Consider the following 13,720-nt stretch of genomic DNA (forward strand, 5'->3'; position numbering starts at 1 on the left):
AATAAATGAGATGTGTCGGCGTCTTGTTTCCATTATAAATAAAGAAAGGGTAAGCCAATTATTGATTAAAAATGCAACTATTTAATAAGACAACAAACCCACAACGCCCAACATTTCGAAAAAAATTTTCTATTGAAGCGGCCTGTTTTTACTAACTGTATAACTACCAAGGATATTAAATAAATGATAAAAGAGTTCGCAAAATAAAAAAAACAACATCATGTACACAGAAAATTGGTTTTCTTAAAATCACTTTAAGAAGAAACGATTAGAACTTTGTGTGAGGCTCAAAAATTTATTAAAACAAAGTTTTTCGGAGTATTGTCGACGCTCCATTAAAATATTAAAAATGAGGACGGTTTGTGAAGAAACATCAAGTGAGATTGCGTGAAAGAGGCAAAAACTCTTTGAACTAATATAGTATAGGTAAGCTTTGTGTTAAAAAGCGACGTATTTAAATGTGGAGTGAACCAGTGGAGGTTCATCTATCAAATGCTAATTAAGTTTGGGTCTGCCTAATCTTAGATCTGGATTGGAAGAATAATATTCAGTAAAATATACTAGATAGTGAATATACTAGTTGTAATATGTGTTCCATGTGCTTTTAAAAAATATAATTTTAATATATATATAACTAAAAGAGGATGATAGCCAAAAATAAATATAAATAAGACTTGATAAATATATTTACAGTTGTTTATTTAATGTTTTATTTCATGGGTATTGCAGGGAATTAAGGCAAATATCATAAACTAATGTCAATATACTCGTTATATAATAAATATATACGCCCGCAGATAACATAGTAGATCAAATTCGAAAATTCATATGCTATAAATTACCCTTTTACAAAAAAAAAAGTGACAAAATCTAATGAATTACATATTAAAGCGCCTTCGCCATTATCAAATAACATATTCAATTAAGAAAACATATTCTAATAGACTTAGATTCAAAACATAATTAATAATAATAATTTGGTAAATATTTATATATGTACTAAATCAGTGTGTACAAAATGTTGCTTCAACGACAGAATCAAAGGCTTTTTGCATCACGTTGTTATTCATCCTGAAAAGTGAATCCATTACGAAAATCCAAAGCAAAAAAAATCATGGGGAACAGCTGGCCATGTATCAGCATCAATATCAACGCAAACAAAATAATGTAATATCCGTGGCTACAAGTTAATGCTCTGTATTTGGTGGGATCAGCTTGGTGTGGTAAACTATGAGCTGCTAAAACCTAATTAAACCACCAACGAGGATCGCTGTCGACTACAATTGGTGCTGTTGAATCATGTACTGTGCGAAAAACGACTGGAATACGAGCAACGATACAACAATGTTATTCTTCCACATGACAACGCTCGATCACATGTTGCAAAACTGGTGAAAATATACTTGGAGACATTAAAAAGAAAAGTGATACCCCACCTGCCGTATTTTCTGGATCTTGGTGCTTTAATTTACTGCTTGTTCTGACATATGAATCTTGACCTGTCCGAGCAACGCTTCACTCCTTATGAAGATATCAAAAAATGGGTCGATTCGTAGACAGCCCCAAGAGATACTTCGTTATTTCGAGATGAAATCCGTGGATTGCCCGAAAGATTGGAAAAGTAGCGGCTCTCAATGTACAAGACATGAATAAAATACATTGTACCGATTTTTCATAATAATTTTTTAATAATAAAACAAATGTTAGTCACCAAAAACTGATACGGTTAATTGATATGATAAACTCCTAAAACAAACTTTCTCAATACCAAATAATCATACTTTATCAAGAAACGTATACTATTATCCAGTAAAAAGACTTATATACTTGATTAAACCAATAAATATAGGACGGATTAAGATAAAGAGGCAAATATATATTCGTTAAGCTAATGCTGGGTATTATAAGGGCGCCTTCGCCATTTTAGAAAACATCTTTTTTATCGATGTTTCAACAGCAAACACGGAATGAATGATGATAAAATGTGTACGTGTGTTGGGACAATGTCCAGTCATAATACGGGTCTGAAGAATAGACCGATAATGAATTTCCGATACTACTTATAAAACGATTTCATTGTCAGTACCGGTGCGTATCGTACAAGACGACCAAGTCTTCATTAAGACGCCTTTATCAGTATCTCGTCCAGTTCTCGATAAACTATTCCGACGCATCGGTAAATATTTGCTCTAAATAAGTTCATAATGCAATTGTTTGACGAATAATGTCGCTATATATATACATAATACCAGCCCGCGGTCTCATTACCTAATCAACTAACCAAACAGTTTTTAAAAGTGCAAATACAAGACTATTATGTCGGTCATTCCGGAGCTTCCGCGACCTTAAAAAAAACGCAGAGGATACGTCCAATTAACTATAACAATAAGCCAGGACGGCATGTCTTGAATCCATTGTCTGATCGAGTCGGGTCGAACATTCCTTCACTTTTCAGATTCCGACTAAAATTTTATCTTCTAAGTCGCGGCGCGGTACAAAACGGACCGTGTATGTGACGAAACGTTAGTTCTTCGAGTTGGTTTTATCCGCAGTGTTCATTTTTTGAGCTGGTCAGTGGTCGGATGAATCTCATGTGAAACGCGCTGGTGCGAGTGACCGATCTACATCGTTTCATCAAGTTATGAGGAACAACTAATCTGGATCATCGAGTCATGACAGGTGAGGTATCCATCATCGCCGAACAGCAATAATCAACACACTCACACCACGAAAATAACTACGTCATCACCGGCGATAATAATTGATATTTTTGTGTCGAAAACCAATAAATTATTTCTTCTGGACTTCCTTATCGCTAATCTCTCTAAGTCGTTTCTTTTTCAATTAAAATCAATTTATGGAGATTAATTAATTCAAAAAAAAATTACGATATGGTGTTAGCGTTAAAACGTATCTGGGTTGATTCGTGTTGTTTTAACCTCGATGATAAAAGTGGCGATAAAGCGACCCGCAATATTTTTGCGAGCGCCAACATGACGTGCTAGGTGCATGAATGTTACGAAATCGATTAGCGTTTATTGTAAACCTATTTTGTTTTAACGGAAAGTGGTGGCGACTTGTTGATACCGACATAAACGAAACCCTTGATCACTGGTCCCATCGACTAGGCACAAACACAATTACAGCAAATGGACAAAATAATATGAACACCCTGACATGCACTATATATTTATTAATAGGGCGTCGAGTCCTTTGACAGTTACAATTATTCCCGGAATAAATTCGTGCAGTGTCTGAATAATTTCCAACGGTATGCATATATATTCTTGCACCAAAACATCCGGTAATTATCTCAATGATGTTGGAGATGGAAATCTACTCCTCACCCTTTGTTTTAAAACTCCCCAGGTCAGGAAAAGTGTTTGATGATATTCTGATGCTCTTCAGACCAAGACTGAAACTGTTTGGCTGTGTGTATGTGCGCATTATCATTTTGGAATATGGCAATGTTTGGCAGCAATGTGCTGGTCATAGAACTTCATCGATGGTGATGTCGGGATATCCATTCGTAGTAATCCGGCCAGTGATGTGAATGAGAGGACCAGCTGGATACCATGATATTTTTGAAAAATATATTTACTAATATATTATTACTAGTCGTTACTAGTCGCCGACTAACTTAGAATCTGTCTCTAGAGTGAACTTTAAACTAGGTACTTATCCCCATTGGCACATATCAGTCTTTTTATCATTTAATGATCTTCACTACACAACTTCACAAGATCACACGGTTTATTTCTCTTGGGTCTGTGTCCTAATTCAGTGTTCAAGAGTTGTAGCACTTCGGTGGTAACAAGGGAGTGGAGTATTTCCTCGTGTCTTGTTGCGAATTTCTTAATTTCTTCTGTGACAGTTGGACTCCGAAGGTCTCGGTGTAGTATCTGCTAGCATTCATAATACTTCTCATCAGTTTATTCTCAAATACTTGTAGATAACCATACTTCATAGATTCCATACTTCATATGGGTTTTAGTATCTGTTATATAGTAGTAACTTGTTATGTGTGGATAATTTACATTTTCTTCCAAATAACCAATATATTTGTTTGTATATTAATTTCAGTTATTTTCTTTTGTTTTTGATATGCTCTTTCCAAAGAAATTTTGCATCAAGATTCATTCCAAGGCACTTAGCAATGTTATTGTATGGTATTTGAACGATTGGTGTATGCACTGATTTACTCTCGTTGAGTTTTATTCTCCATATTTGAGTCAACTAATTTATATTATTATTTGTGTATTGCAATTGGTTCTCCTGGCGCCAAAGACCAGGAGAAGGGTTATTGGAAGAAAATCCAGCTGAAATTCTAAAAGAACTTTCAGAGAGCTTAGCAATTGATTAATGGAAACAGTTTATTTACATACGAATTGACGAAAAATGTTATTTCGAACCGATTTCAACATCGTGGTTTCATTGCTTGTCTGATAAAAAGACATGTGTTACTCCAGGGGAGCCATCCGCATCAACATCGTAGCGGAATAAACACAACCATAAATACTTGCTTTTCATTTGGTAGAATCAACAAGATGCTAAAACCATATGATATTGTTACAATTTCAACGACTTATTGTTGCAAAAAGATCAAGCAACAGACGCAAAGCAATCTTCTTGCATGACCGCACTCGATTAAACGTTGCAAAATTTGTGAATGATACACTATTGCAGTTCTAAAGGGAATGGGAAAAATGATCATTATACATGCACCACCTAAAACTTCAATCCGTCTTTAGTGTCTGTACACCCAAAATGGCAAGCTTCCGTTAAAAATCCATTAGACTAGGCTAAGAGGTGCTTCCTCAACCTAGCATAAAATAGCCAATGCACGTCATAGATTATGTGGAATATACTGCCAAATGTAGTTTGCCAAAATCTAAAATACATTTTAAACTCGGAGCAAATTATTACATCCCATTTTACCCTAGTTAAAAAGAGACAGAATGTTATCTGATGCGTCTAAACATTTCATCGAATCAAACCATAAAATTCCATTTGGGTTGCTACTGGTCCCTGTTGTCAAATGTCTACAGAATTCTTCAAATATTAGTGAATAATTAGATGTTACAAACTGGTAAACGTAAAAGAAAAGTCCAATTCGACGCGGCAACATTGCGACGTGCTGACGTTATACATTTTGAAGACGTGCATTGGCTCTTTATTCGATATACTATATATAAAAATACTATAGAGTACTAAACTATTATAATATGTATTAAAATTTCGAGTTTTTTTCCGTAAATATAATGATATTATTCAATCTCTGTAAAACAAACAAATATTTTTGCTCAAATATGCCTCCTCCTTAGGCCCAGGCTGCTGATTAATCTAATAGATGGACTGAAAAGTCCCAGGCGTTCAAAATTAGCTTTTGTCTTCAACGTAATCTCCATCAAAAGCCACACAATCATTCCAGTGCCGGTCTAATATTTCAATACCACTTTTGTAGAACGATTTACGTTTTGCCTTAAAATAGACCTATCACCAGTTGCTGTCCACTCGGATGACGATCATTTTGATTCAGGAGTGAAGTGATGGATCCATGTTTCATCTATTGTCATTGTGTTACGTTTAAACATGGCCAAACACTACTCAGAATCATCAACACATTTTTGTTTTTGGTCAACAGTGAGCAAATACGGCACCCACTTTGAACAGAGCTTTCTCATAGTCAAATGCTCATGCAATATAATACCAACATGTTCTTTTAATATCTTTACGATGTTAGCTCACGCAACATCACTATTAGATCATTCAAAACGATTTTGTGGATTTTTTTCTGGTGTTACCACCTAATTGGGACGTCCACTGCATTCTGCATCATCGGTGTCTTTACGATCACGTTTGAAGTCAGCAAATCAACGTTTCATAGTTCTTTCTGATGGAGCGCAGTCCATAACACTTTACAAGCCATTGCTTCGCTTGTACGGTGTTTTTCCCCATCAAGAAGCAGTGTAAAATTAAAACACAAAATTGTTTTTGATCCATTGTTTTGAAAATAACAAAAGTAGTCACTCTTAGCACAATAACTCACAAATTTATGAGTAGAATATCGTGAAATTTTAACAGCTTTCTTTTGAAAAGAAACATAGCTTGAGAAACCATTTCGTACAGCGTATATCGTGGAAATTTGACTAGGAACAGTGGTAGTTCGAAGGTCATTAAAAGCTAACTGACGGATAAAAGTACATGCGATATTCAAAAATAATTTTATTGCAACCATAAGCTGTCCTGATGGGATAACGATTACGTACATCCTTTTGGTCGTTTTTTTACGAGTGAGGTGTTATATCGCGCGACTAATACTGAATTCGGATTGTGTATTCATGGAAACGGGACCATATATTTTTATTACGACTAAATAGTGTAATGAATGAGATATCAAGAGATAGGGGTTTGGATTGTGTAGTGATGGACTTGGGCTGTCGTTGTCGTTTTAAATTATTGTTCAACAAATCGCCACTTCTTTCCTAAAAATAATGTGGTTGTATTGTAAACCCTTTCACATATCATAACCTGCATACACCCTCTAACTGTACCGTGTATTTAGCTAAAGAAGACGGTAAAACCAATGGAGCCGGCACGTCGGTGGGTCTCAAGCGAGAGCTGGGCCTGTTTTCCGCCATCAACCTCATCCTGGCCGTGATGATCGGTTCCGGAATCTTTGTGTCACCCGCGTCAGCCCTGAGGTACAGTGGATCTGTCGGAATGTGCGTCATCGTATGGGCTGTTTGCGGAGTGGTATCTTTACTAGGTAACCGTTTAAGTTTTTTAAATGTTAATGTCGGTTTTTAACGCTCCACTTTAGAGGGATATACCTTAAGTATTGGAATAGGAATTAAGCCTTTTCCAAATCATTTATTTCTCGTAATTCTGTCTACACTATCAGATTCAATAGTTCAAATACTTATCTGTTATGAATGACACTTTATCTGCGGTCGTTAGCGTAAAATGGACCACCCAAAGTGTATTTTCGACACCATTTATTTACAAACAACCTAAACTAGCTTTTACATTCCATGATTTTAACATCCTCTGCATAAAATGAGATAAAATGACAGACGCCGCTAATCATATACCGTACTTTTTCGAAATGTATCGCTTTTGTTCACTTTTCAATCACTTTTTTAAACACTTACCGGCAATGCTGCTCCCTCATATCCCAATTGTCGATTTTGGTTTCAATAATTTAAAAGTCATGCTGTTGATGGCAAAGAATGGCCTGGAGCACCAAAATAATTTTGACAGACAAGGAATCCTAAGACTTTTTAAATGAAAGCCCGGTTTAAATTCTCCAAGAACTTTTTAGGCGTTTTGTAACACATGGGCTGAAAAGCCCCGGGCGTAACAAAGAAAACGCGTTTTTTTTTGTTCAAATTGGCTTTATTCATCAACGTAATCTTCATCAAGAGCCACATAATCATTCCGGCGCCGCTCTAATATTTCAACACCACTTCTGTAGAACGATTTATCTTTTGCCTCAAAATAGGCCTGTCATCTGTTGCTCTTCACTCAGATAACGATCGTTTTGATTCAGGAGTGAAGTGATGGATTCATATTTCATCCATTGTCACATATCGATGCAAAAATTCCAGTTTGTTACATTTAAACATGGCCAAATACTGATCAGAATCATCAACACGTTCTTGTTTTTGGTTAACAGTGAGCAAATGCGGCATCCACTTTGAACATAAGTTTTTCATGGTCAAATACTCATGCAACATAAACTAACACGTTATTTTGATAGGTTTACGATGTTAGCTAGCTCACACAACTTCCCTTATCGATCATTCAAAACGATTTTATTGAGTTTTTGTATGTTTTCTGGTGTTACCATTTTATTAAGAAGTCCACTACCTTCTGTATCATCGGTGTTTCTACGAAGCAAACCAACATTTGATTATTGTTTGTGATAGAGCGGAGTCCTTATAACACTTTTCAAGTCATTGCTTCGCTTCAATGGTATTTCTTCCCATCAAGAAGCAGTGTAAAATTAAAACACGAAATTGTTTTTGAACCATTGTTTTGAAAATAACAAAATAGTGTCACTCTTAGCTCAATAACTCACATGAGTAGAATATCATGAAATTTTAACAGCTTTCTTTTGAATGTTTTGAAGGTACTAACTGAAAAAGCATTGAATGCAATATATCTAGTACCATGTTATGCTATAGGAAAGATCCATAAGAGAGGAACACACCCTTTCGAACCGTTTCAACATCGAGGTTTCATTGCTTGCAGGAAGAAAAGTATATTTTTTGTAGCAATTTATGATTTCCAATGAAAAATGGATCTAATAGAACAATCCAAACCGGAAGCATAGCTTGAGTTAGCCCAGGAGTCCATCTACATCGACACCAAAGCGAGATTATAATAGACGTTCATGGTTATAAAGTACTACTGTGGTGATATACAGCATAAAACTGAATGAAACTCTCAAATGTCTAATGGCGCCATATCAACAAATTAAATAACGCAATATTGTTGCGAAAAATGCCAGCAATAGCGAGTAGCAGACACAAAGTTTTCCTCTTACATAAAACTTCCATTACATAACAGAATTATGAAGGATATCTAATAGGATACAATCTGAAGAAGTGCCTGGTCATTGTCAAGCCAGCATCGTTCTTTCGATACGGTATTGCTATATTGAAAGATGCGAAGCAGCTGTAGAAAATAATGGAAAATATTTTGAATAATTTTTAGGATAAAATGATTTTTTGAAGTGAAAAACGCAGAATACATGCAGTCGCCTATTACTTTTCGTGTTTGATTTGAATAAATCTGCTGCCGAAGTCCATTAAACACTTTGAAAGCTTCTGGTACTGCCATTCCATCGTATCCCAACTGTAAAGTTGGGTTAATGGTTGAAATGTGGGTATTAACCAAATTTTAAAAATTTGAGAGCTGTATCTGGAGGGAAATGGTGATGTAGATTCGCACATACGTTTATTGTTGAATAGTTTGCTGGGAATTATATCTAGTGACAGCTTTGAACAGGTCGTCGATGGAATTCGTCATGATCACATGTCGTTTGAGGACTCAAGAATTGGGTGATAACAGAAATAGTGTTATTACATCAAGGATAAGTCTAAACCGAACACTAAAGAACTCCTTAATATCCCCCATCTGGACTAGACCCTGGCTCTTTTCTTTATGATTGTTATAATAAGCTAATACGTCCATGTCAACCCTCTTTTATTTGTCTATTTTCCATAAATGGTTCAATCCACAATTTTTCCAATTGTGACACGTAATTATTTTGTATTATTAAAGTTTTCATGTTATCATCCGTCACTTCAACGTGGCTAAGACCATCTATTAGTCTATTTTAAGCAGTTGCTTCTCGCCCACTACCTCCTTTTGTCATTCCACCGCTGAATACGCTGTTGATGTGACTGGCGTTCATTGTTCGTAATCTAGTCTAAACTCATAGAGAAAAATTGCACGTAATTATTGTACTTTTCGTATTAAAATCTACAAACATTAACAGCATTATTTCGTATGTTAGGCCGATGAACTATTTTTTTCATTATTCAATGTTTTTTTGATTATTGTTGAGAAAAATTACTGTAAGTTTGCAATTATATAATTATTATAAGCATCTCGACAACTTAGGGTGTAGAAATCATTCGAAAATCACGAGGACAATAAACTTAATAGTCCTTATATATTATTTTTAGAAACCTTCGTTAAGACGTTTTCACCATAATTTAATAAATGACTTAATTGCTAAAGACATTTTTCAGAAAGGATGAGAATAACAAAACTCATCTCTGCATTTTTGATGATATTATCATCATTATCAATCCGTAGCCGACGCTTGGAGATATTGTCTACTTCTCAATCAATACGTTGCTATTAGTGCAGCAGACTTCGAATATTCCTCACTAAATCTCACAGTAGATGCCACTTTCTTCTTCCATATTACTGATCTCAAGTATTTAGTCTTGCACTTGCTCTTCTGGATTTTGTTGACAGTTCTCAACACTTTGGTATTTTCTTTATGAATTTTCAAGCCGTATGGTACTGCAAGAGCCAGAGTAGAAAAGAGGAGGAAGAGTTAGTAGAGGGTGCTGTAACTTGTATTTAGTGTGTATAAAATACCAGGGATCAAAATAATGTTTCTCAAGCCTTCATCAAGCTGCCGGCATCGCAGCAACAATCCACCAGGTATTAAGAAAAGGTCGAAAAACTGGAGCCATTTTTTTAGATGCTTACAAAGCTTTTGATCAAGTATGGCATGATGGTCTAATATTCAAAGCGAAATAGCTTGGTCTGGATGACATAATCTCCCTGATAGATTCATGCTTGGACGGTAGATCCTTTCAAGTGAGGATCGGTGACGTAGTCTCCTCTCGTAATCAGATTTTCGCAGGTGTCCCGCAAGGTGCTCCACTAGCCCCAGCCCTGTTCAACCTCTATATGACTGATTTCTCACACAGCATTTTATGCAGATGATACCGCTTTTTTCACAACCGGTTATAGTCCCGACGCTATTCGCAACAAATTCTGGCGGCTGCAGATAAACCCCAGCAAAACTCAGGCTATTCTGTTCCATAGCAAGAAGGAGTTCCGCACCTATCGCCTCCAAACTGATAAAGTCCCTATCCCCTAGCTCCAGAAAGTTTCATACTTCGGTCTCCAGTTCGGCCGCAGATTGCAATGGTCAGCTCAAATACAGCATCCTATTTGCAAAAGCAATGGCGTGTATAGCCTACTATTTCCACTCCTCTGCAGAAAAAGTAAACTCCCGATCCCCCAGACAGCGACTGTACCAAATGCTAGTCCGTCCAGTCTGCCTCTACGGAGCACAAGTATGGTACAGGTATGTTTCTGAGAGACAGCTTGAACTACTCCAAGTGTTCCAATCCAAAAAAACTGAGTCCGCGCGTTATTCAATACCCATGCTTTATGACGAACGTCAACACTCACCTGGAATCAGGCATCCCGTTTGTGAAGAATTTCATGAACATGCTCAGTGTAAGGTTCTCCATAGGCGCCTTAGAACACAACACCTTGAATAAATCCTTACCCATCCACAAACCTCGGTAGTAAACCAACTACGACAATCCCAGTCGTAACCCAGGGTCTCTGTCGCCCGCAAAACACTCACTATCCCGAACCCGAAGCAACATTAGTAAAAGACCATTTGGTTCTAGCGAGTCATTATGGAATAAGAAAAAAAAGTTTCTATTTTGTTCCAATGCCATAAGTGGTGTTATTAATTCCGTCCCGTCCTGAATCATAAGTGATTCGTAAGATTTATATCATGAATGTTAGAAGCCTTAACATCTGTAACAGCATACTACGAGCTATTATCAGATCGATCAAGAAGTTTGTCACACTACTATGTTGAAAAGTAGAACCAATCGAAACCAGAGCGAACATGAATAAAAAATATAATCGCACGACTCCATAAACTGGTGGAATGTGAAAATGCCAATCTTTCGTTTGAGCCTGTCTCCTCGCGAGCTCCTTCAAGTCTCATTTGTATAATTTTCATAAATAATTTTCCTACAATTGATAGGAGACTTATTCCTCCTAAAACTTCCGCAATTTTGTAACATTTTGACTTTGATATGATAGAATCTGTTCACTAGAACTTGAGTAATGTCTTGGAGAAAAAAGTCTTTAAAATTTTTAGGTGCCGCGTCACTAAATCTGCTATCACCAAAAATAACTTACATTTTGCAAAATCATTCTTAAAGGGTTAAACTTCGAAAATAGAAAAAAAATGATTTTTTCAAATTGCTAGCCAAGATTACCACTTTAAGAAACAAAGTTACTCTTGATGCACCTTTCGTATTACAGAACAACCACAAATAAAATGAATGAGCGTTATAAAAACCGACATTATTTTTTTAATAACGTATTACGTCCCATTCACTTCACCATACCCATAACAATCACATCCTAGGAGCTCTGACTTTTGCCGAACTTGGTACGGTGATACCGCGATCTGGTGCCGAGTATGCCTATTTCATGGATTCCTTCGGACCACTACACAAGTTCTGGGGACCCTTGCCTGCCTTCTTATACTCCTGGTTGATGGTGGTGAGTATAACCAACACCAACTCTCAATATCAAACAGTTTTGGTGAAAACTTTAATGCATAGGTCGTGATACGACCGGCTGAAGTCGCCGTTATTATTCTAACTTTCTCGGAGTATCTCTGTCAACCGGTCATGGATCTGCTATGTATGGAAGACCCCGAAGCCAGTCAGACCGTCATTAAATATATCGCCATTGTAGCGTTAGGTGAGATATCGCGACTTTACTCACTGGGAATCATTTAGTTCACTATCACTCTCGTTTTAGGTTTGATGACTTACATTAACGTTGCCAGTGTAAAGCTCTATGTGATCGTACAGAATGTGTTCGGGTCCTTTAAAGTATTGGCCTGCCTAATCGTCATCTGTGGTGGCGTTTACGAGCTATACATGGGCCACACCGAAAACCTATTCCGCGGTTTCGAAGGAACCAGCTTCAAACCTAAAGACATCGCCTTGGCGTTCTACAGTGGACTGTGGGCCTACGACGGATGGTAAATAACTCCAACCCTGCACGACAGGAAAACTGAAGGTTTCATTTTCAGGTGCACCGTGACGGTAGTCACGGAGGAAATCAAAAAACCCGAAGTGTAAGTATACCCCCGTCTCTTTCTATCAAATCGCCTGACGCTTATCATGATGCAGTAACATCCTTCGGAGTATCGCCATCAGTGTTCCCATCGTCACCTTACTCTATGTGTTCATGAACATTGCCTACATGACGGTATTATCGATACCAGAAATGATGGAGTCCAAAGCAGTGGCCGTTACGTTCGGCGAACGAGTCCTGGGACCATTCTCCTTCATAATCCCTCTGGGAGTAGCTCTGAGTACTTTTGGGTGTGCGTTAAGTGTCCAGTTTGGAGTAACCAGGTTTGTTATTATAATTATTAAGCAAAATGTGTAGGAAATTATCTTAAAACCACCCATCTTTATAGATTATGCTATGTCGCTGGTCAAGACGGTTTCATGCTGAAGAACTTCTCCTACGTCCACTATAAAAGGCACACGCCCAGTCCAGCCGTGGTGTTTCAGGGAATCGTAGCATTTCTCTTCATAATCTCGGGAGATATCGTTCAATTAATAGAGTTTGCCAGCTTTCTAATATGGGTGAGCTACGGTACAGCCATGGTCTCACTGTTGATATTAAGAAAAACCAAAGCGGATGTTCCCAGGCCTTACAAGGTAGGAATTCCCCTAAATAACACTGATATCGGAACTACAGTTCTTATATATTTTCAGGTACCGATATGGATCCCAATTTTCATCCTCCTGGTTGCTCTGTATCTGAGTATCACACCGATCGTCACTGATCCGGATCCCATGTACTTTTTCGCGCTGGGTTTCGGACTGGCAGGTGTTCCGATTTATTACTGGTGCATTTACAAGGGAAGGCGTCCCAGGAAGATGATGAGTAAGTTTAAAGATACATATAGGAGGATATGTTTCCTAAAGTGTGTCTAATTCCAGATAAATTGACATACTGGATACAAATACTGTTCGAGGTCGTCCCTCCCGAAGACTAAGTCTCGTGCCACATTGTTATAGTTTTTTAAGTGAATCGTTAATAAAATCATGTGATTTATTGCTGTTCTTATAACGGGTTTTGTTCCCAGATAATAAATTATTGATCTGGTGTTATGGTGACTACA

General features: G+C 37.2%; 1 protein-coding gene across 2 annotated transcripts; it reads left to right on the top strand.

Annotated features, from left to right (window-relative positions):
* The first annotated feature begins 2,131 nt into the window (after nt 1–2,131).
* Nucleotides 2,132–13,703, top strand: LOC143203908 (b(0,+)-type amino acid transporter 1). 2 transcript variants are annotated; one of them, XM_076416232.1, is made up of 10 exons: nt 2,132–2,679; nt 6,566–6,769; nt 11,936–12,072; nt 12,135–12,276; nt 12,337–12,562; nt 12,614–12,658; nt 12,714–12,941; nt 13,007–13,253; nt 13,311–13,482; nt 13,539–13,703. In XM_076416232.1, exons 1-10 carry the CDS (start codon nt 2,673–2,675, stop codon nt 13,592–13,594), a joined length of 1,464 nt encoding a protein of 487 aa, XP_076272347.1. In that variant the 5' UTR covers nt 2,132–2,672; the 3' UTR covers nt 13,595–13,703. The 2 variants fall into 2 exon arrangements, with proteins under 2 accessions (XP_076272347.1, XP_076272348.1); XM_076416233.1 differs by lacking the exon at nt 6,566–6,769 and having other exon boundaries at nt 2,540–2,679.
* The last annotated feature ends 17 nt before the right edge of the window (nt 13,704–13,720 follow it).

Source organism: Rhynchophorus ferrugineus, unplaced genomic scaffold (genome assembly GCF_030347505.1).
Source record: "Rhynchophorus ferrugineus isolate W39M unplaced genomic scaffold, kcgeb_rfMv2 rfM10, whole genome shotgun sequence".
In the NCBI taxonomy this organism is placed as follows: domain Eukaryota; kingdom Metazoa; phylum Arthropoda; class Insecta; order Coleoptera; family Curculionidae; genus Rhynchophorus; species Rhynchophorus ferrugineus.